The 24,121-nt window shown below is 37.3% G+C and overlaps 1 protein-coding gene across 1 annotated transcript in view; it reads left to right on the top strand.

Annotated features, from left to right (window-relative positions):
* Positions 1-24,121, top strand: part of FAP (fibroblast activation protein alpha) — a 71,166-nt gene that overhangs the window by 30,920 nt on the left and 16,125 nt on the right. Inside the window, exons 12-20 of the mRNA XM_060015694.1 lie at positions 1,903-1,947; positions 8,193-8,297; positions 8,396-8,466; positions 10,826-10,879; positions 12,519-12,643; positions 16,522-16,569; positions 21,910-22,008; positions 22,479-22,548; positions 23,293-23,487. Of these exons, the coding sequence (XP_059871677.1) occupies positions 1,903-1,947; positions 8,193-8,297; positions 8,396-8,466; positions 10,826-10,879; positions 12,519-12,643; positions 16,522-16,569; positions 21,910-22,008; positions 22,479-22,548; positions 23,293-23,487 (812 nt within the window). The remainder of the gene's footprint in view (positions 1-1,902; positions 1,948-8,192; positions 8,298-8,395; positions 8,467-10,825; positions 10,880-12,518; positions 12,644-16,521; positions 16,570-21,909; positions 22,009-22,478; positions 22,549-23,292; positions 23,488-24,121) is intronic.

The following is a 24,121-nucleotide window of genomic DNA, read 5'->3' on the forward strand; positions in this document are numbered from 1 at the left end:
TTAAGTGACGGCTACACTTTATTCATGTTGGGAGTCATACCCAAAACAAAGAGGCAAAGGAAACTGACAATAATTGCTTAATATAACTATATTAATAAGATTTATTAAGAAATTTGTAGTTTGGGGGAGAGACATCATAGTATTCTTTCTTCTCTGAAAAGGGAATTAAAATTAATTTTATCTTAATAACTAGAAATAATGAATCAAAAAAGTTTTGCTTTATTAAGTCTTGTCTTAACTTGTTCTCTCTGAGACACTGGCCTATCCTTGTAAGAGAAAATCCAAACTGTGTTTTTAAAATTTATTATTCCCTTGCTTTTTTTGACAGTGCTCTCTCGTGGTTCTCTTTCTACTTTACTGACTGTTCTTTTCCTTTCCAGCTCTTCCTCTTCTGACTTCTCTAGAAATCTTATTATTTTCCAAGTTAATGTATTTGCAAGATAGGCTAACTGCTATAACAATTACAACAACAAAACCCCTCCAAAATTTCAGTGGGTTAATACAATAGGAAGTTTTTGCACATTCATGTAACCATCTAATAGTGAGTCCAGGTAAGTGGGGAATGGTGAGGGTATGGGATGGGGTCCCCTGCTTAACAGAGGCATTCAGGAACACAGGTTGATAACATTTCTGCTATCTTCATCTAGTGGCTTCTAAGGATGGTCAAGGTTATTCAAACCTGGTCATCAACATTCACGGGGCGGGGGGGAGGGCGGGTGGAAAAAGAATGGAGGATCATGTGAGAGGGTCTTACAGATTAAGTGCAGAAACAGCACGGGTCACTTCCGCTCACATATCCTGGGTTAGAACTTATCACATGACCACATCCAACTGGAAGGGGGCCTGGAAAATGTAGCCTACCTGAAGTCCTAGCAAAAACAGGAAATGGTTACTAATTATCCTACAGTCTCTGTCACAACTCTATTATTCTCCTAGGTGATTTTTATCTAATACTAGAGGTTTTCAATTACCACTTGCCCTACAAGTTCATTCTGAGGATTTGAACTTTTATGTATCTCTGGCTACATCTTCTCTGCTCCACCCTCACTACCGCACGTAGATTTGGGTCTTCAGCATCCTTTTTCCAACATTGCAGTAGCCTTCTAATGGCTCTTTGTGCTTCCCTCTATCTTACCCACTTAGTCCATTCTCTGTATCATGTTCCCAATTATATTTTTTAAATTGTGATTCTGAAGTCTTTCAAAGGACTTACCTACAGGAGAAATCCAAATTTCCTAGGGTGGAATAAAATTTTCTCTACAATCTTGCTGATCCCTATACATTTTCTCATCTTCTCTTTCCCACAGTCACCCTCCGTTCAGCCATACTGAGCCACCTGTGGTTTTCTAAGCTGGCCTTGTCTCTATGCTTTTCATTCTATCTAGAATGTTTATCCTCTAATTGTCTAGAAAAGTCTATTCATTTTTTTAGGCTTATTAAATATTTGTTCAATAAATGATTGATTGTACTATGCTAAAATATATACCAAAATAAGATTCAGTGCAAATTTTAAGATTTCTAGCTGCTTCATAAGATTGAGAAAAGAAAAAATTTAACCTAAACTCCTCTGTGAAATGCCTTTTTACCTACATGACACCAAGGGTTTGGCTTGTGCTAGGCCTCCATAGATATTGTCATAATTCCAGTCACTGCCTTATGGAAAATTTAACCAGAATTATGAATGGTTTGCAATAAGATACAGCCCTTAGATCATCCTTGTGTACGCAATGGTGGTGTTGTATTAGATTTTGAATATAGTCATCTTACACTCAAGTGTGAAGTTAGTTGACTAGCAATAATATACTCCGACCAGGCAGCTTAACTTGTTCAAATGTCCAGATTATATTTAGGGAAAACTGTCCTCCTAATACTATGCTTTATTTGATCTTTTTTTTCTTTTAGACCCAGGAACATATAGAAGAAAGCAGAACTGGATGGGCTGGTGGAGTATGATTGCTATCTTTTCCTTATCTTTTAATGAAATTCTCAGCTATCAAAGGACTATTTGAAATGTATCCAAACTGGCACTACTTGCTTTTATAGAAAAATATCAAGGTAAAAAACACAAAGGTAGTGATCCCTTCAGTAATTTTGTGCCAGACAATTTTTTTTTTTTTTTTTTTTTTTTTTTGCGGTACGCGGGCCTCTCACTGCTATGGCCTCTCCCATTGCGGAGCACAGGCTCCGGACGTGCAGGCTCAGAGGCCATGGCTCACGGGTCCAGCCGCTCCGCGGCATGTGGGATCTTCCCGGACCGGGGCACGAACCCGTGTCCCTTGCATCGGCAGGCGGACTCTCAACCACTGCGCCACCAGGGAAGCCCAAGACAATTTTTAATGTGTATATATTTAGAATTCTATTAAGAATAAATCATATACCTCATGTTCCAAACTTAACTTTTTCAATCAACTCTCTGATATCCATAATTAATATTACCTCTTTAAAAATACAATAAAGATCAGTTTTCAAAAGAGAATACAATCCCCGAATTGCTTAAAATAATCTGAATAATTATTAGCCATTTGAATCCAAGGAAAATAATTACATTGGGTATCCTTGGTTTAGAGACAACCTACTGCTTATTAAATTTTATATAAATTAAAATGATTAGATGTATTTCATATATATGCATATTCATTCTAGTTTTTAAGTAAAGTGGTATCAAATAAGGAAGTGTGTGTTTTGTTATGGTTTGTGATCACATATATCTGGATTTTTTTGGAATAGTTTTATTCAGTGATTTATAAGGATTTTTTGTGTAAAAATAAATCATGTTTTAGGAAAATATCAATTGTATCTTATATCCTATATGGAGAATACAAAATAGGACAGATAATACGTGAATGCTGTGTGGATGGTCCATTTACCACACACATGTGGTTGATTTCAGCTAGCATTTGGGTGGGAAAAAAAGGCTGCTTCTTCTGAAATTTGGACACATGCAAAGAAAAAAGAAATTCTTAAGAACTAGTTTAACACATTAACCCAAGACAAGGGACGATAAAGAATTCAGAAATCAATTCTAAGATGATGTCTTGTAAAACTTTAAATTAAGATGGGATGTGAAGTGAAGTAAAAATCTTCAGATATTCAAAATTCTTTTCTGTATACTTTCCTGGATTCAGCAATTTTAGCTTACATATATTTACTTTCTGTCTTCAGTTAAAGATACTTCCGTTTTATTCATTAACTAGAGAATAGTTATTACTTTATTAATTGTATAAGTAAATGTACGTTGCATTCTAAAATAACAAGGTAACGAGGATAAGTGTGTAATTCAGAAAAAAAGGAAAATCCTATTTTATTTTATTTTTAATATTTATTTATTTATTTGGCTGCACTGGGACTTAACTGTGGCACACGGGATCTTTTTCACTGCAGTAGGTGGGCTCTTAGTTGCAGCACGCAACCTGGGCCCCCTGCATTGAGAGCACAGAGTCTTAACCACTGGACCACCATGGAAGTCCTGAAAATCCTATTTTAATTCACTCTTCAACGCTGTACTAAATAACACAGGAAAAATGAGAAGTAGTCAGTGAAAGAACAGGATTTTATAATTTTTTTGGATTCTTGGTCAATCAGAAGCTCACCTTCCAGAAAGATAATTACTAGATCAGCATTTGAAAACTTGAGGAAAGGGAAAAAATTAATTTATGAGTTTACTGCCATTATAGAGATTTCCTGTAAAGAATGAGGGAAGAAAGAACACTTGAATATGCCCTTTAGCTGTGTTCTCCACGAAGATAGTATAACTAGAGTTTCTATAAAGTAACATGAATGATGTGATTTTACAAATAGATAACGATACCAACAACCTTATCAAAGACATGATCTAAGAATCCATACACATTTATTCTGAAAATAGTGCCACCATTCAAAACACACTGAACTATTTTAGAATGCATCTTTGGAAATCTCCTATGTATAAGCATCTTGAGGAAAACAATCGTATCTTATCAATTTTTATAGTTTGTATAGCACCAGCCTTGCAATCTCAGCAAACAGTAGCTGGATGAATGGATGAATGAATGAATGAATTGCCTTCTAAAGCTTTAGAATATTGTTTTAAATACCCTCAGTGGAAGCACATATGTGTCCTTTGAGGGAAGATGATGTCTCTACATTAAATCAAAAGCCATGCCAACATAAATCTAGTGAATAAGTGAAACGTGTATCTGCAACATATGATTTTGCACTAGATCATTTTAATATCTGTAGCTTTAGAATTCTATTGGGAAAATTATTTTTCTTGTGTACTAATCTCAATCTCTTCAAATGTATCCAATAGTCAGTAAACTTTCTGAATATCAGAAGAGGAATTGTCAAATTGTTTTTGAAATGATAGCTTTCAAGAGTAAGTTCACACTTCCCCAAGGCAACTGCTTTCAAGAGGTCAGTCATTAGATTTTATAAGTTCTGACACATCTTTTGAACTCATGACTTTATTTAGTTATAACTCCTGTGTGGTAATATGCTGCATAGCTTCCTTTGACCTATAATCAAACCAGTGGCTTAATAAAAGTGCCCAGAAATAACCTAGAAATGTTTGTCTTTCAGACATTTGTTCAAATAATATTTATGAGGGTTTTGGATAAAGTGTACAGGCTAGTCATATTAATATAAATTTAAAGAGCAATTTTAGAGGAGTTGTTCCTTTAGTATTTATCAAAGAGATTTAAATTGAAAAAGACCTTTGGAGATCACCTATGAATTAGAAATGTGAGATTAAATGACTTGCTAAAAGTAGTTAACATGTTAGTTTCAGGCACAGAACTAGCAAGTAGTTTCTTAAGAACTTTACTTGTCACTTTCCTTTCCTCCTGCATGAGATATTGTGTCTTAATTTGGGGGAAGTACCATAACTTCTTCTTTGGTATTTGATTAGAAAAATAACAGCAACAAATTCACTTTGAATACGTATATATTTTTTACCCTGTGGAGAACAGGCAAAAAGGAAGATTTAATCAAAGAATCTAATATTTAATTACTAAAATGTGAAGAAGAAACACTGAAAACATAATGCTTAGATTGCAAAGCCACATTTAAATTATTTTAAAGTAATTAAGCAACACACCACACTTCCTTTAGGCGGTTGGCAAAATCCTTTGGCTCAGAAAAACGGATGTTCTACTTGATGCTTGAAAGTCTGTGCTTTTAACTGCATGTGGACTCAGTTTAGGCACAAGCCTTAGATAAGTAGTTCCTCAGGCTATTTACCAACTGTGGCAAGAAATTAACTGGTGGTAAATAACCTTACCTTCCAAGAAAAATATTTTAAGTGGCTTTGCACATAAAGGTGAGGAATTTACCAGCACATCTAAGCATGATAAAGGGACCTGTGAAGAGGACTTGTTAAAACTGAGGCCCACCTAGTGACATGAGCTTATCTAGGGCTCAGGCGTGACCTGCCTCGAGAGGGACTTAACTCAGGATGCATTATGGACCTCACTCTGGCAAAGTGAAGGCGGAAATATTTCACACTCTCTTTACCTCACCCAAGTTACCTGCTCATCTAAAGCAGCTGTCTTGGATGTCTGCAATAAAAGGGGAGAAGATAACAGTCTTTGCCTAGCAAAATATTCTTCCTGTTTGCCCAATTCTAATATCTTAAAACATAACACTCTGCCCTCTTATTTTTTAATTTCAATGAAAATGAAGTTTTCAGTTTTAATCTAGAACTAAATCTTTTTTTTAGAGTTCCCTAACTAACTGCAGATGTAAAGAGAGTATTTTTTCTTACTAGGACACCTTATAATATTTTGTGACCCCAGTTCCATTGTAGTGGTTAAGACAATGGGGAGCCAGTTTTTGTCTTTCATCTTGGGTGGGGGGGGAGAGGGAGACACTGTAAAGTGGTTACTAGTAAGTACTCATTTGGCTAAGAGGGTAAAGCCTCATTCTAAGATGAAAGAGTGATTTGTCAGACCTATGCTAGTGAAATTCCATCGGCAAAACTGCAAATCAGAATTTCCTATTCCAGGACCTCTTGGCTCTCAATCTCACTGAGTCTCAATACACAAAACCCTACCAGGGCTGGTCTTACTATTAATGAAACTAATAAAGGAATCACGTAAGGAGACAGCAGTTTCTCATTATTCCATTTTACATTTTGTTAAAAACATCAATTCTATGCCAAATACATAAGACTTAGGACACTATATTAGTTCTCTAGAGTTGCTGTAACAAATTACCACCAATTTGGCTTAAAACAACAAAAATTCATCATTCTGGAGGCTAGAAGTCCAAAGTCAAGGGGTTAGCAGGGCCATACTTTGCAGTCTCCAGGGAAGAATCCTTCCTCACCTCTTTCAGCTTCTGGTGGCCCCTGGCAATCCTTGGACTTCCTTGGCTAGAGCTCCACCAACTCCAATCCCTGCTTCCATCTTCATATGGCCTTCTTCCCTGGGTCTCTTTGAGTCCACATCTCTTCTTATGAGGACACCAGCCATTGGATATAGGGCCCAGTCTAATCCACTATGATTGCATCTCAGTTCTTACCTTGATTACATCTGCGAAGACCCTATTTTCAGATAGGGGCATTGTCTTAGGCCATTTGAGCTGCTATAACAACATACCATAGACTGAGTGGCTTACAAACAACAGAAAATTATTTCTCACATTTCTGGAGCCTGGAAGTCTGAGATGAGTATGCCAGCATGGTCAGGTTCTGGTGAGAGCTCTCTTCTGGGTTGCAAACCATCAACTTCTTGTTGTATCCTCAATGGCGGAGAGCAGAGCGGAGAGAGCCCTCTCTCTGGTGACTCTTGTAAGCGTACTAATCCCATTCGTGAGGGCTCTACCTTATGACTTCATCTAATCCTAATTACCTCCCAAGGGCCCCACCTCCTAATACCAAATACCATCCTTTTGGGGGGTTGGGTTTCAACACATGAATTTTGGGGGCACACATTCAGTCCACAACAGTTATCTTCTGAGGTTGGGTTGAAAAGAATTTAGGGGAACACTATTTAGACCCCACCAACACCACGTCAAATAAGTTGCATTTTAATATCATGAAATTCTAATCATGACTTTTATCAAAAAGCATCAAGTATCAAATCACAGGTAGGACCATCATTAAAGAGGCCTACAGCTACTTCCTTTGCTTTCTTTTTGCTCAGAAGTGGGTCCCAGCAAGATGGTATCAGCAAAATAGGTATTTGTAGCTAAAAGATACCAGTAGTCTTTTTTGGTTGTTGTTGCTTGGGCAGTTTTAAAGAATCTGAAAGTCTTGGTTTGCTGTCATGTGGAAGCACTCCAGCTAAGAGAGCTGGTTTGGGATAACTTGTAGGAATATCTACTCTGCTCTGCTCTGCATGATGTGGAATAGCTCTTTCCTCATGGGACACTTTCATCACATTACCATCCTTCCCCAACCCAATGACCGGGAAAAAAAAGGAAACCAGCAGATGTAAAATGAGTCTCTTTTTTTAAGGGAGAAATTACTAGCTAAAATTTGGTGTGAGGACATTTGCAGGACTTTGGTTATCTGTACCTTTCAGGATGCTGAGGCGTGGCTTGCTCTGTTCAGGTCACACTAGACCTGTGGCAGGGACTCCTTAGGTCATCCGAAATTCCCAGCAGGTGGAGAGCATGGGCCCTGGGAAGAGGTCAGAGATGAGCAATGAGGTCTGCTCTGCTCCCTGAGTTCAAGGAGTAATCCTCCTCTTGGCTTGCCGTGAGTTACATTTTTCTCTCAAGTCCAGAAGTCTCTTCTTGCCATTAAAAACTGTGGCTAGCAGGTCATGATATTTTAATCTTTAAAATGTCTTTATTGTAGCATTAGCATTAGGTGCTTGGCATCAGATAAATCAAGAGTTAAAAGAGCTTCAGAAGAGTCACTTTGGCCAAAAGCCACATTTTGAGGATTGACTTGGTTAAACATCAACATTCATTTGTGATTCGTTTAACTCAATTTCAAATCACATAATCTCAGAACATAGAAATTCAATCAAACTAAACAATATAAACCCATGGGTACGTAGTAGCAATTAAATAGTAGTTGGAATATGTAAGTGCTTGTTAGAAGCACCAGAAAATCTGTCCATCTGAAAGAATGGAATTTCAGGTGTGAGTGACGGAAGGAGGGGAAGAAAGGCATTCTGGTCCCGATAATTATAACTACACATGGCTTTAAAAGAATCTATAGCTTGGTTTGTCTTCTGAACATAACCTCTGTTCATTTCTTTCAGTTCTTTGTTTCAACACCAGTTTTCAGCTATGATGCCATTTCATACTACAAAATATTTAGCGACAAGAATGGCTACAAACATATTCACTATATCAAAGACACTGTGGTATGTTCCTTCCAAGATTTATCTCCTCAAAGATCATTCACTTGAGGTTGCTCAAATAACGCTCAGCTTCACACAACATAATGTTTGTCTTTTTATAGGAAAATGCTATTCAAATTACAAGTGGCAAGTGGGAGGCCATAAATATATTCAGAGTAACACAGGATTCACTGTAAGTATTGCATGAAGCTTGATGCACCATTCAGGTTTTAATTGGCACTGATGGACATACAAAGGATACAGCACCACTTCTTTCAGTTAAGAGCATTTTTGTTACTTATTCTATAGTTTAGTTCAGACAGCTGTGGTTTCTTTAAGATTGCATATTCTTTAATAACTAGTCAACATGATTTCCTTTTGGAAAGAAGATTTAGTAGGTGGTTATTTCTCTTCTGGCACTTGGTATATAATTACATTAAAAGTATAAAAATTTTAAAATAGTAACTGGTTCTAAAGATAGATTTCCCCCCTAGCACTTGAAGCAATAAGCAAGATTCAGAAGTCCATGATGACAGCCCCTTGATATAGAAATGTTACTGTAGTGATTCACTGTTATATAAGTTTAAGATTATTATCTATAACAGCTATTATTTATTGAGCGATTGTTGTGTACAACGTACTGTAAAGTAGAAATGATGATCCCAGTTTTACAGACGAGAAAACTGATACTTGGAAATTTAATTAACTTGGCCAAGGCTACATAGTGGCAGAACTAGGATTTAAACCTAAAACACATTAAATCTAAGGTTCTTATTATTAACCTCAACATGGGGCTTCTTCCTTCCAGGTCTTTCCTTTTCAGTCCATCCTGCGTACTGTAAATAAATCTTCTTAAAATAAGCATTTACGAGCAAACATCTCTAATCAAGAATGTGCAGTTCCTTCCCCTTATTTTTAATAAAGTCCAAATCCAGGGCACTCTCTTGTAACCTGCCTGCCATTAGCTGGAGTTCTAAGAGCGAAAGAGAAGGATCATTAGTCCAACCTCACTGGATAAAAACTCTTTAGAAACTTACTGCTAATCCATGGAATTCTTTGAACTGTCGGCAAAGGAGTTTGGACATTACATGGGGCAGCCATTAAAACCGCGCGTGTAAGAGGAGTGACAAGATAGAAACAAATGGGACAGTTCAGAAATAATATGTTTAGGAGATAAGGGAAAACTGAAAGCAGGAAGACCCAGGTATGGTCATAATCTAGGCCTGAGGTGACAGAGGACTGAACTAGAAAAGTAGCCATGAAACCTGGACTCCAAGGGAAAACTATGCCTCCTCTTTTTTGCATCTTTGGAACTTGGCATATAGTGCCTGGCACACTACTGTCAAATGAATGAAAGGAAGAGTAGACAGATAGTGAAGAGAGAGGCTGAACAGCACTGGTGGGTCAATGGCTGTGAGGGAAAAGTAAAAGGAAAAAGAGAAAGTAGACTCTGTTCTAAGTGTTAGAGATAAAGACAACTGTGAAAACTTTGACATGGCAAGAAAACTGCAGGAGGCTGTTTGGAAAAGCTACTGAATAGTTTATTCACAGGTAGTTTGAGGTGATGTGGGAAAGGCAAGTATAAGTGATGTTTGGAGTCCTGTGAAGTCAGTAAAGGCATTTAGAAGGATGCTGGTTTAAAAGGTAAAATTAATACTAGGAGTGGGGTGTATTCTGTTGCTTTTTCCTTTTACTGGGGATAACAAGGTTTTTATTTCAGTGAGGATATACAAGTACCTGGGTTAATAAAAAGTTCTGAGAATTAAAAATTAGTAACCAAACCTAAGTTATTCCAAACTTTTAACACTCTAATAATAGAGCTCGTTCTAAAAATAAAAATTAAAAATTAAAAGTCAGTTACTTTGTGATATTCAGATGAACTCACAGAGGAGGAAAAATTATGCCACTAAATTGGATTTCCCACTTCGTGGCTATAGTAAAACAGGTTAAAACCGGGACCCAGATACTTAAGTAACAAGTGTGTTCTCTTGTGACTTGTTCTGCTCCTGGCTAAATTCACTTGGCCCTTTGTGTGGTATCCCTGGGTGGACGAGTTTCCTGATTTATAGAAAAGTTATCTACTGTCAGTGCTTCTGTAAACTAAGTTCTAAAGATGTTTGGAATCATAGACAAAATTAAATAGTGTAGCATAAAAAATCAGTAGGCTGTTAATTATGGAAATGAAAGGGGTGATATTGATCAAACATCCTAGTTTATTTTGTGTGACTCATAACTAATGCCTCAGAGTATAATATAGATATAAGAAAAAAGAGTACTCAACATAATTTTTCTCCTATAATTTATAAACATATTTATAAGAATATTTTATGTAGCTATAAATATATTTATATATGAATTATAATTTATAAAGTCAGAGTAAGAACACAAAATTCAGAGGTATGAACAGCAGGGATTTGTGTACATAAGTGCCAATTAATTGTTTCATAAATGAACATTGGACTATATTGTTTACTGTATTAGTACTAGTATTAACAATTCTATCACCATTTAGTCATCAATACTTATTTACTAACTTCTGAATATATTTTCAGGTTTTATTCTAGCAATGAATTTGAAGGCTACCCTGGAAGACGAAATATCTATAGGTAATTTATATCAATTTATTCTAGTATTTTTATATATTGAAATTTAAATAAAAATCTGTCAGAGTCCTCAGAATGTATAGAATATTTTTAAAAGGCTGAAATGTAATAAAATTAATTTGTGAATTAAAATAAAATATTAAGACTGTTGTACACCACATCAGTATAAAAATATACACCCACCCAACATATTAGCTGACTCAAAATGTTTGTTTTCAAAAAGAAAAATCAAGAAATTTTAATGCTGATATAAACATGGTACTAAACATTTCAACTAAATTTAGAGGTAATTGAGGAAATTCATTTTCCTACTGTGTACCAGGCATTGTATTTATTCCTATAATGTGTGCTTTCTTTTAATGTGACTTGCTTTGTCATAAACCTATTATGATTGGAAAGAATTCACCTCTGTTCCTAAATTAGTGTTTAAGTTAGTCCACTGGCCCCCATGGTGGCTGGAATGGTGCCCTTTAAAGCCCCTTCTGGATGTGGAAACAAAAACAATAGCTACCATGGGCTGGTGGTCTGCTATAGGCACATTTTTATCTGCTTTACATGTGTAATTTCATTTAATACCCACAACAACTCTATGAGGTTGGTGGTATTGTTGGAGCCAAAATTTATACTTGGGCATGCTGACCTTAACTCCTTACGTTAACTGCCTACCTAATGTTTTCCAAGGTCACACCAAAATATGAACATGAATACTACTAACTGTAGCTGAGAAAATAAGAAATTTTTCCCTCTGCTGCATTCCTCTGTTCCCTCCTGGATCATGGCTTCTCATCTGTTGAGAAGACTCCCTCTCTGATGATAGCAATAGCTCTGGCCACCTTCTAACATGCCCAAGGCAAGGTCAGGGGCAGCAGCAGAAGGAACACTGCAGTGGCCACAGGTAACCTTACTAGCCACAGCAGGACTCCAACTGTGCTTCCATCCTGGCATAATTCCACCTGGTCATCCCCAAATGAGACTCTGAGCGTTTGGGGTAAAGTCTGGGAGGCTGTTTGTTAAAGCCAGTCACCCAGAGAGTGGGCCCAAGCTTGGTAGGTACAGGTTGGCTTGTGTAGGAATGTGTGGAGGGAACATTTCCAGGAAGAGCTTCCATGAGCCCAAATTTCCTGCCAAATAAAATGAAAGCCACAGGAGCTACTTAGAACCGTGTTTCTTATTTGCAATTGGCTTATTACTAATTTCCCCTTCTAGATATATGATAAGGACAGGGACCCCTGTTTTTGGTGATACTGTCAGATCTTCATTGTATCATTTGCCGTGGGAACACAGGAAGAAAGATGGGACGTGGAAGAACTATGCATTCTCAACCACTCTGTAAAGTGTAAGAAAGTGATGGTTAGGAGAAGTGACTACTTGGCTCCCATTCGAGGTGTTAGATATTTCTCACACCGCAGGAAAACCACAGAGGGCTTCTCTCTCAAAGTCTGTGCCTATTCAGGCAAAGATGGACTGAAAATCAGACAAATCAAGATCCTGTGATTCCCCCTTTACTTTAAACGATATTGGCAACAGAAAAATAGAGTGAGTTTGATGTCAATATGTAAATTAGTCATTTTACATGGAGTAGTACATTTTGATAAATACAATCTCAAAATTTCAGCTTAGTTTTATTTTCATTTTCCTCTAGAATTAGCATTGGAAGCTATCCTCCAAGCAAGAAGTGCATTACTTGCCATCTAAGGAGAAAAAGGTGCCAATATTACACAGCAAGTTTCAGCGACTATGCCAAGTACTATGCACTCGTCTGCTACGGTAGGTAACGGACCTAACGCATTCTCTACCCTCCTCTGCCACTTTCTTTGTCCTCGTCATCACTATCTGATCAATCCTTAGCTACAGGTTACTGAGCACCTGTTATATGTGAGGAACTGATCTGGGTTATCTTATCTAATGCTTATGGGGAAAAATATAAGGAGGATAGGAAGGGATTATTATCTCCATTTTTTGCAGTTGAGGAAACAGACCTTCTGTTAAAGGTCCACACTGCTGGTAAGCGTGAGAGCCAGATGGGAGCAAGAGTCCTTTGGCTGTAAATCCCAACCTCTTACCACCAAGTGCCACAGCACCATGATGTTGTATTGCCAAAACAATATCATAAAAAGAAGTGTCCTCTGATAAAATGGTTGCTGGACTTCAGCCCCATTTACCTGCAGAAATGTCAATCTCCTATAGCCAGGGAAAGAAACCTGAGCTCTTTGCCTTGGAGGCCAGCAATTCTTTGAACTATAGCTTCAATGCAGATGGAAAATGAGCTTTTGACACCTAGTACGTTCTTTCTAAATTTGGGAAACATGATAAGTAATTCATTCAAGTATAAAATAAACAAGTAATAAAATATACTAGACATTTCCTGGATGTTTAGGCTATATGTCCATTTAGCAAATACTTTCTATCCAGATAATTTCATTTTATGTGTAACCTTTCATCTATATCTTGGACACGTAGTAGAGTTGGGTTAGGCCATCAGCAGATCAATGAGATACATTAGGACCTTGGCAGTCATCATGGGGATTAGGAAAACTGACCTGTAAAATATCTACCCCTCCATTCTCTGTCCTGACACCACCTCCCTACCCCCATTAATCCCTGAGTTTCCATGGGAGTTGAGGGGGGACAGAAAACAAAGGGGGTTATTACCAAACATATGCCACTCTCCTGTTTCTGGTATTAACTCCCCATATTCAGGTGGGCAGCTCAGAGAATAAATAGAATCTTTGACTGATTGAGATCCCTGCTCAGTTGTAGAGGACCCTGAGGTCTTCTTTACTTCCCAGATGGAAGACCACCCTGATATGCCACTTCCTCAGTCCAATCACCTGGGCCCAGAACCTCAGCCCCAGCCATGGAAATGAGTAAGCATTTTAATCCAAACGCTCCCTTCAAGATGGCACAAGATGTCAGTTTAATACAACATTTTCACAAAAGGTTTGGTCAGTGGCATCTCTGAAAAGTCAAAAGATTGTTTTTCATGACCATATGTGCTGATTGTGGTTATGGCATTTCAAGGTATACATTAAATGTCCCTCTCAAGTTTTGTGCAACATTTTTCATCCCAAGCTATGTGTTTATGCAGCATATATTGAAAGCTTACATGCCAGGCACATAGTATCATTGAACTAACTGTCCTGAGTCATCTGGTCTATTTTCTCTTCTGAAGGCAGAATCTGCTTTCCTTTCATCTTTATATTCATAAGGCCAAAAAGAATGATGAGTGCATAATAGACATTGAAGGTTTGCGGAATGAACATAGGTTCTAGGGAAGATCAAAACATTGCTGCCTTTTGCAGAGTGTACCCAAAACCTCATTTTTATGCTGATATATTTACTGATAACGACATCAGCGACCCTACACATAGAAACATGCATTTATATTTATATGCATTCTGCATTTGTACAGTGCTTTAATGCTTTTTGAAAGCGCTATACCACTTTTTATATCACTTTGTTTTCCTGAGATCTACTTGAGCCTAAGTGCCCCCTGAAGAGTAAGGAATCAAGGACTAAGCTCTCATCAAAAGTTGGTGAAAGACTCCTTTCTAGAACTTGAATCGCCTGACTTTTCCACACTCACTCTTCCTCGGCAGTATGGTAATTTCCCATTTAGCAAAAAATATACTGTGTGGGAAGCATCACATCGTCTGGTGTTTTTGAAGCTCCAGTAAAATGAGTCACTGCACCATCATAGGAAAAACCTTGAAATCTTTCCCTTTAGGACTAAGAGTAAAGCTTCATTATGTAACTTCAAACTCTCCAAAAGGGATGGTGAGTAAATCCCAGATAATAGGATTTTGAAATAGGTAAAGTCATACTGATGATGCTGATGGAACAAAAGCAATGCAAAGGGTGCTTATGCCACTAGGACCACACCCTCAGACCACTTGTGTCAAGGGCGGTCAGTCATTAGTTTGTCTCATAGTTTGGGCAAAAGAGATATATATGCCAGTTGTCTCTATTGGAACTGCACACCCATGAAAATTCCATAAGGTCAATGTGGATTGACTAAAGTCTAGAAATTCAGATTCATGTCTCACTGCCTTACATTCTAACAAAAAATATAATGTGTATTTGTCCCTTTTAATAACGTTGAAGGAAAGCTAACCAAAATGAAAATCTCTGAAATTAAATTCTGTAAAATTATGAGACTCCACACAGTAAAGGACTGCTGGTTTTTGAGGGAGTCTTATAAACGATATTGCTTCTCCTTGCTCTCAGGTTAGACTGAAGAGTCAGGAAGGAAACCAATATTAGCTTTATTACCTGTAAAGGTTAATTGGAAAATGTGGTTAAGGTGTGAAGCTTCCTAATACTGCACCCCAGAATTACAATTACTCACACAAATATGGGTACAACTAGACAGCCACCGGCTTCGCCCATGGGGCTGGCCACTGTCACACTTACAGCACCGGAACAGATCAAAACAGTCCTGTTCTCTGCAGGCTGAAAGATGCCAGGAGCAAGGTAGAAGAAGGAGCTTCTCATACTCCGGTTTTCTCAGAACTTACCACATAGGTCATTCTCCCCTCCTTGCTTGGGACCAAGGATGCTCTAATGGCACTCCTGCCACAGAGGAGGAAGCATCAGGAGTGCAAATGAACATCTCCCAACCTCCGTGTTTGTTGCTTTTAACTCCTTGGCTGCCTGAGCAAATTTACCCTTTAAAAATGTATTTCCAAGTATTATTTATTCTATAGCTCCAGTAAGTGATAGTGTTTAATATTTGTAGATTTTGTTAAAAGGGCCAATTTCTGCACAGAGAACCTGAATTTCATGTTGGAATATATGGTGGACAGTGGTTTGCCACCCAGACGTCCCATCTTCAGGTCTGAATCACTCATTTCTCTAGCTGCTGAGAGGGCTGGTGGCAGACACCTCCCAGCTGGGACCCCCACTCCCACCCCAGAGATTGCTCTCATCCCAGGCCACAGCTAATTACCACTTCATTCTGGGGTATAAAAGCCAGCTCAGTTGGCCCCATTCAAGACAACTCTGCAGGTCATACATCTCCAGAGCTCCCAATGGGGTTGGCTGAGGTCAACACCACACCCCAGATGAACTTTTGGTGCACAAAATTCCTTCTGGGTCTGTTTCGTGGAGAATGTGACCCATCACAGCGTATTTGAACAGGAAATATTTTCTATATAAATTTATTTCTGCATATAGTAATTAAATGAAAGAAGAAAAGATGCTGGGTTCTACCTACCAAAATAAACTGAACATCAAACCAAGAAGCCAGATTGAAAATACATTCTAGGTACTGAGAAGGTTATTTGATAATAAAAACACAGCTAAAACTGGCCCATACAGCATATCTTCCCAGAAGGCCGTTTATCGCTGCAGCTTCTGGGACCCATTTGTGTAATTAGATCTTAACTATTTAGGATCACTCTTGGAAAAGTGCACAGGCAACTCTTCTCTTATGTCTGTCCTTTGATTGGGCTCTGGTCTCATGTGTTCTTTCAATGTAACTTAAAAGGTGATGTTTACTTCTCTATGGGGAGAAAAAAAATAGTTGCAGAATTAAAAGAGGTAATTGAGCTTGACAGTAATCACAAATACTACCAGAAGTTCTTGTTGAAAACTAAATGTTATTTTAAAACTAACCCATGTTTTTGTTTTCATCCTATGCACAGGCCCAGGCCTCCCAATTTCCACCCTTCATGACGGCCACACTGATCAAGGTACTCTCTCTCTCATGCTGTTATCTTGTCTTAAGAAATCCTGGACTCTTATGACACTAGAGGAAGCAAGACAGTTTCCCCACATCAACAAGGGGAACAGTGCTGGATTCACTTATTGTATAGCTTATGATTATATAGATCAGCCTATTCTTTGAGTCAAACCTGATCATATGAAATTTAATAATTATTTGCAGTAAGAACCTGGCATAATGCAAATATCTAAGAGGGATTAATCCTGTCTTCCCCAATCACCCTTATCAAAAACACAGAGGCTTAGAATTGGAAGGAAACTTAAGATTTTTAGTACAATCTCCCTCCCAAATAAGAAGACCTGTTTTTTTGGTAACATCCCAAACTGGAGAAGAGTTCCAGATATAACTCCAGTTCGAAGCAGAGGGTGACTATCACGCTAGCTTTTTTGTTTTAACAGCTATATCACACTGTTGCCACGTATGAGAGCCCTGAAATTTGGAGGCTCTTTCCATTTTCAATTTCTATCAAGACAGAACTCCTCCATCCCGATTTGAGATATTGATTCAAAATAGTTCACAGCTCAAAGATGACCGTTTTTGCTCTCAACGGAGATACCGAAGTGTATAACTGCCCTGAGACTCTTCCTGCGGTTCTCTGTTATCTTTTGATTTACTATTAAACATTATAGGGTTGAAGTTGATGGAGTCTAGGGACAGTGAGGGACTTCAGTACTCTGCTTTGGAATTGGTTTGGCTGCCAGCCCAATGGCCTAAGTATAGGTGAAGATAAGAAAATGAGGAAAAACAGAGTAGATTCAGGAGCTCAGGACAGGACAGGCATTGTAATAATGACACTGTGAATTTAGTTTCAGTTTGAAGTTTTGCATTTTTTTTTAACCTTGTGTCTAATAATGAAATACTTTTAAGAATAATAGATTGTATTTCTCATTGCAACCTGCAGTGAGAGAAATTTTAAAGCAAGAATAGTTTGGAATTTGTAATGTATAATTCTCATCTTATCATGACCGCAAAATAAAGGTCAGCTTCCTTTTTTCAATGAGTTTCTACTTTCTTACTATCCTTCTCATATTCTTGCCAGATACAAATTTCTGTACTGCTTGCAAAGCCTTGTTACTTCACCCAATACTTACAAAACAGGGACAGTGTTCATGTCAGTCTCATATATGTCATATGTATTTATCTGTTTTCTAACTCTCAAAACATAATGCAAAGTCTTTTACAGCACAGTTCTGCAAACTTGCCTCATGATGAAATTCTCTGGAGAGGTTTATTATAAATATAGATTCTCAGGCTGTCCCCAGAAATTCCAGTTCAGTAGGTCTTATATTGGCCTAGGGAATCTATATTTTTAATAAATCCCCAAATAAGTTTTGGAGTTGCTTTTTAGAGCAGATGATATTTCTTCTATTTATTTCTAGTTTTCTCAGCCATTTTCCATTGCATTTGGTGCCCCAAATTTTCATTCAATAGATATTTATTAAGCACTATTACATTAAAACAGACACTGTACTAGATACTAGATCCTTAAAATGAACAGATACTGGGTTAGATATGGTCCCTGTCCTCAAGGAGATTATAGATCAGTGGCGAATGCAAACGTGTGAATGGGGGGGGGCAGTTACAACACAGTGGGGTAAGGTATTAAGATAGGGGAAATAGAGATAGCATAAAAACATATAAGCAGGGCACCTCATCTGGGGTAGGGGGCTTAGGAAATGTTTCCTAATGATAGCTACATCGACTTTAAGACTCATAAATATAAAGGAGGGATTGATGCTGTTTGGATGTCTAGCTTGCTCAAGTGGATTGGTATGGATATTCTTTACTGAAAGATGGGATTCACAGTGCAGAGAACATTTTGGAGAGAGGATGAATTTTGCTTTCAATGTTGAGTTTGAGGTACTGATGGCATATAACTAAGAAGAGCTGTCCTGGAGTGACATAGTTTTGGAACTGGATGTTGGAGGATTGTTTGAACTGAAGAGAATGATCATGAAGTCATTCATTTATGGAATACATGGTTACTAAGTCCGTGGAAATGGATGATGCAGCAGAGTGGGGAAAATGAGGGTGGGCAGGGGTAGTGGAAAGTGAGCCTAGAGTAAAACTGTGCAGAAAACCAACACAAGAAATGCAAAGCGAAAAATGAACCTGTAAAGGAGACCAAGGGGGAACAAGAAGGAGGACAACCTTGAGAGTATATGGAGTCATGAAAGGCAGGGGAAGAGAGGGTCTCAAGAAAAAGAGAGTGCTTATCTGTGTCAAGTGCTTCAGAGAGTGAAGCAAGACCTGCTCTAAATCAATGAGCTTAGCGAAATAAGGATGAGCATTAGCTCGGTCAGAGCAGTTTCATTGGAGCAGTGGAGGTAGAGGCCAGACTGAAGCAAATTTAGGTCTGCATAGGAGGTAAATAAATAAAAAGAGACTATTTTCAGTAGGTCTGACTGATGAGCAAAGAGGTGGGATAATGACTGGAAGAGACTGATAGAGGTTTAAGTTAGTTTTTGAAAGCTGATAAACATTTGAACATGGTTGAATGCTGATGGAAGAAATTTGGAGACCAAAAGGGGTTGAAGGCATAAAGGAGGGAGGTCGCCGAGAAGGTGGGCAAAGTGGAGTCCAGAGACAGGTGGGGACATTAATCTCCAGCACTGTGATGAGAGAGAATGAGGAAATTACCGATGTAATTATATGAAAGTTTGTAGAAAACAGTGCAGTGGCTTCATTTTCTCTGCGAAGTGGGGTAAAGTCATTGGAAAATAACAGATAGTACTTGAACCAGATGCTATAAAAACCCAGAAGAGTTGACACTTGACATGGAGGGCCCAGTTGAGGCTTAGTTGCTTCGGGCAGAGCAGATCTTCATTAAAATTACCTAACTGATTGAATAACTTTATTTATCAGATTTTCTGCAGATTCTTCACATAATTTAATCAATGAACAATATGTCATAGTTAATATGATTTAAACAAAAATCTCACATATGATTCATCATTCTTACCACTTGATTTCATTGTAATGAAGAGTCTTCAAACATTTGGAGAGCACATACTACATATCATGCCCTTGGTACCGAGCATGCTGAGTGCTGAGTATACAATGATGAGTGAAAGAAGGTGAAAGGTACAGTCTGGGCTGTAGCACTCCTCGCCACATTATGCATTGCTAATGCACAGACACATAGAGAAGTCCAATTGCCACCCCTCCCTCTCCTCACAGACCTACGAAGTTCCATATTGCCTCCAAGGGGTGGGAAAATTGCACATTTACTATCTATAAAAATGCAACCCCGGACTGTAGAAGCTTTAATAAGATTTTCCATTCAACTCGTCATTTCACTAAGTCATGAATCAGAAAATTTCAGTAGCTAGGAACAGAATAGAAAAGGAATCAAGGTCAACCCAACCAGGCAACATCTGCGTGTTGTCTCTGACTTCCAGTATCTGTCTACAGAATGATAAACATGGTCTACATAAATAAATATTGCAGCCATTCTTTGTGTTTACTCCACATAGATTCCCTTTATCCTTGACAGTTCCACACTGAGAACCCACACAAGAAGGAAGAGCTGGCTGCATTGTGGTTATAATTGAGCATACATTTTATTTTCTTTTTTAGTTTTAACTTTTTAAATTGAATTATAGTTAATTTACAATGTTGTGTTAGTTTCAGGTGTACAGCAAAGTGACTCAGTTATACATATATACATGTTCTTTTTCAGATTCTTTTCCATCATAGGTTATTATAATATATTGAATATAGTTCTCTGGGCTATACAGTAGGGTCCTTGTTGTTTATCTATTTTATGTATAGTTGTGTGTATATGTTAATCCCAAACTCCTAATTTATCCTTCTCCCCGCCCCCTGCTATCCCTTTTTCTAGTTGTAACTTTTAAGTTACCACAAGTATCTCTTTCCTGATAGATTGTCCAAAGTTAAAATGAAATGTATTATGTATCTTATACAACTCATACTAAAACATCTATACTTGTTCTAAGATTAAATATAACACTTTGGAGCAAAATGCCATGAGTATATGAAAGCTGAGAGTTACAAGGGAAGTGGTTTGGCAAACTTAGTGTAGTTACAAGTACTCCCCCCAGCTCCCCATCTTCAAGGACCACTTTTTTAAAAAGGCACAAAAACAAGGAGACCACGGAACTGGCATATCTCAGAAGTCATCCAGACCCTCTTTTAAAATATAAAGCCACATGGGCTTCCCTGGTGGCGCAGTGGTTGAGAGTCCGCCTGCCGATGCAGGGGACACGGGTTCGTGCCCCGGTGCGGGAAGATCCCACATGCCGCGGAGCGGCTGGGGCCGTGAGCCATGGCTGCTGAGCCTGCGCTTCTGGAGCCTGTGCTCCGCAACGGGAGAGGCCACAGCAGTGAGAGACCTGCGTATCGCAAAAAATAAAAAAATAAAGCCACAAACTCCACTTATTATACAAAAATCTAACTTCTCTCTAGACGATACCTAATATCTATCCAGGTCAAAACAAAGCTTACAAAAAGTCCTCTACTGCTAGAAACCCATTCGAATGTATCACTGATCTTCAGCATCAGGAGATCAATATATTTGTTCAGTTACAAAAATTAAAGTGTGAAACATAACTAAACTCAAAGATAAACAACAGTTTTTTTAGGAGATCTTTTAAGGTGAAAGACAGAAATTATAGTGTGTATATACTGTTGTTCTTTTAAGATATATAACTACCTTGAAAGAAAGGATTTGAAGGAAACGGATGCACAGTAATTCAATTACAAAAAGAAAAAAAAGGAAGAATATCACAAAAAGAAAAAAAAAGAGGAAGAAGATCCTATATTAAGCAAGTACAGCAGGAAAAGTTTAAGAAAGAAATAGATATAAAAAAATCACAGAATTAATATTTGACCTTACACATTGAAGATTTTAAAACAAACTTTGTAACTATAATACATACTTAATTATTTTAAATTTGAGGTTTCAGCAATATAGATTTTGCTTCTACCACTTTTTCAGTAAAAATATATTTTTTTAAATGTCACCTACGCAGGTCATGGCTTCATGTTGTAAAAGAAAAGTTAGAAACAGGAAAATGTGGCTGAATAAACATTGTTACTTCTGTGATTCTGCTCAGAATGTATTTTGATGCCATCAGGGTCTGTTTAAGAGACAATGACTGATGTCCTTCATAAGTTCATCCCTGCTTTAAAGGCTGGATTAAAAATATCCTTGTCAATATGAAACTCCTTAAGCAATCCTTATACAGTTTCAGTTTCATCCATAGTAAAGCCAAAGACATTTTAAGAAAGAATTTTCCTATGGAATTTCTATTAATTAAAAATGAACATTTTATTTTTTTTTAAGAAATTAAAATCCTGGAAGAAAACAAGGAATTGGAAAATGCTTTGAAAAATATCCAGCTGCCTAAAGAGGAAATTAAGAAACTTGAAGTGGATGATATTAGTAAGACCTTTTAAAAATTTCTCATGAATAGATATGAAGCTGAACACTTATCAGCTTTTGCTTTTTTAAAACAAAATTGTAGGGTAAATATTATAATCCAATCTCTACAATATTACAGGATCTTAATTTTAAAAATCTTACTGTCACATTAAATTTTTATGAAATATCTTTCATATGTTTGTGAATAGGTTGATCTTATACTTTTCTATAGCTCCATTTCAACACTGATACTTTTAAAAAGAGTTTATCTCATTTTAAAATGTGTGCTTCTAGAAAAATAACAGTTCAACATTTCTAGCAATTTGTAAACTGGACAAAAATATGTAATAAAAATCAAGTAAAACATAGTCTTTGTTCTTAACAATTTACTAGTTATAAATTGATTTTATGTTATATGTTGTTATTAAAGAAAATAAATAATGCTATGAGTATAGTGGAATGAAGATTTTTCTCTATTTTTGTTTTTCAAGCTTTATGGTACAAGATGATTCTTCCTCCTCGGTTTGACAGATCAAAGAAGTATCCCTTGCTAATTCAAGTGTATGTAATATTTTCTTTGGTTTAAAAACTATTTACTGAAAATATGTTGGATTAAATACACATTTGTGAGATAGAATGAACCATTCTCCTCTGTAACAGTTCCTATTGATGCTGTTTTTATATATTCCCCAACTAATCAGAGTAAATAAAATATGGCTATTTAAAATAGCCTGAGAAAATTTTGAGATTTTTAGATGGACTTGCTTGCATTTACTGTTTTGAATTTCCTTTGTATGGCAAATTGCCTAATGTGTCAGAATACCTTTGAGATAGAGAAATTGCAGCCAAAAAATATTGTAAATCATCTTAACATCTTATGTAATTGAGTTAGAAATGAAATAAGGGAATGGAATATATTTTGTGGAATCACACCCAAAATCAGTGCTGACCTACACACAATTTGCTTAAAACACCATGCATTTTTTTTAGTATATCTTATGCCTGCTTTTAGCAAGTGGCAGGTGGCAGAAATGACGAAAAACCCACACATATTCCTTGAAATGCCAACCCTAGATGTATCCGTTTTGGGGAATAGGAGAGGCTGTGTCCCAAAACAACTTCCTTGTAGCAAACCTCTGGGAAAAGCCTGGTCCTCTCTTGATTTTGAGCCAGTTCTAATGCCACTGTTATTGAAATTTTATCATACAAATGTACTGGGAAATACTAAAGGCAATTCTTGGCCATGATGGGAAGTTGAGTTTCACAAAGGAATCAGAGATTCTATCTTTTTCTTTTTTTCTGTAGGTATGGTGGTCCCTGCAGTCAGAGTGTAAGGTCTGTATTCTCTATTAGTTGGATATCTTATCTTGCAAGTAAGGAAGGGATAGTCATTGCCTTGGTGGATGGTCGAGGAACAGCTTTCCAAGGTGACAAACTTCTGTATGCAGTGTATCGAAAGCTGGGTGTTTATGAAGTTGAGGACCAGATCACAGCTGTCAGGTGAGCGCCTTCTCATTCAAACAGAAACTGATGTCAGCAAAAGTCATGCAGTCATTCTCGGGTTTCCCCATCCTTAATGTCTTAAATATTTTTTGTCCATTTTCCTAACTTCATCTAAAGCTATCATTAACCTTAAAGTGATATTTTTACCCAATATAAGAAAAAATTATTCACAGAAGAGAGAAGAAAAAGGATTTATGGTGAAAGATGATAAATACTCTCTTTCCACGTTTCAGTCATTCTAACAGACTTTCATTACCATGGCTCACAATTAGCAGAAAACTTTGTATAACTCTAGGGATGGTCTGTAGGAAACCAGACATCCGAATTTGCTCAAGCCTTGTGGATTCTACCTCATAAATTTAGAAATGGCTCAAGATTTCATCAGCACTATATACTTATAGATATTAGCATTCTTTTGTAATTAAACTAGCTATTTTAGCAAGAATGTGTTTTCCTATTTTCATTCGACAAAAAATTTCTTTTACATAACAGAAATCTACCAAAACATGTAGGGGAAAGACAGATTTATAATCTGAGTTCTTCTTCCCAACTACATTCTCAACCACAATTTATGGCTCAATCATCTCTTCCTGAAACAAAAAGAATAGAGTCACCAAAATTGTTCCTAATT

This window comes from Delphinus delphis, chromosome 7, assembly GCF_949987515.2.
Source record: "Delphinus delphis chromosome 7, mDelDel1.2, whole genome shotgun sequence".
Taxonomy (NCBI): domain Eukaryota; kingdom Metazoa; phylum Chordata; class Mammalia; order Artiodactyla; family Delphinidae; genus Delphinus; species Delphinus delphis.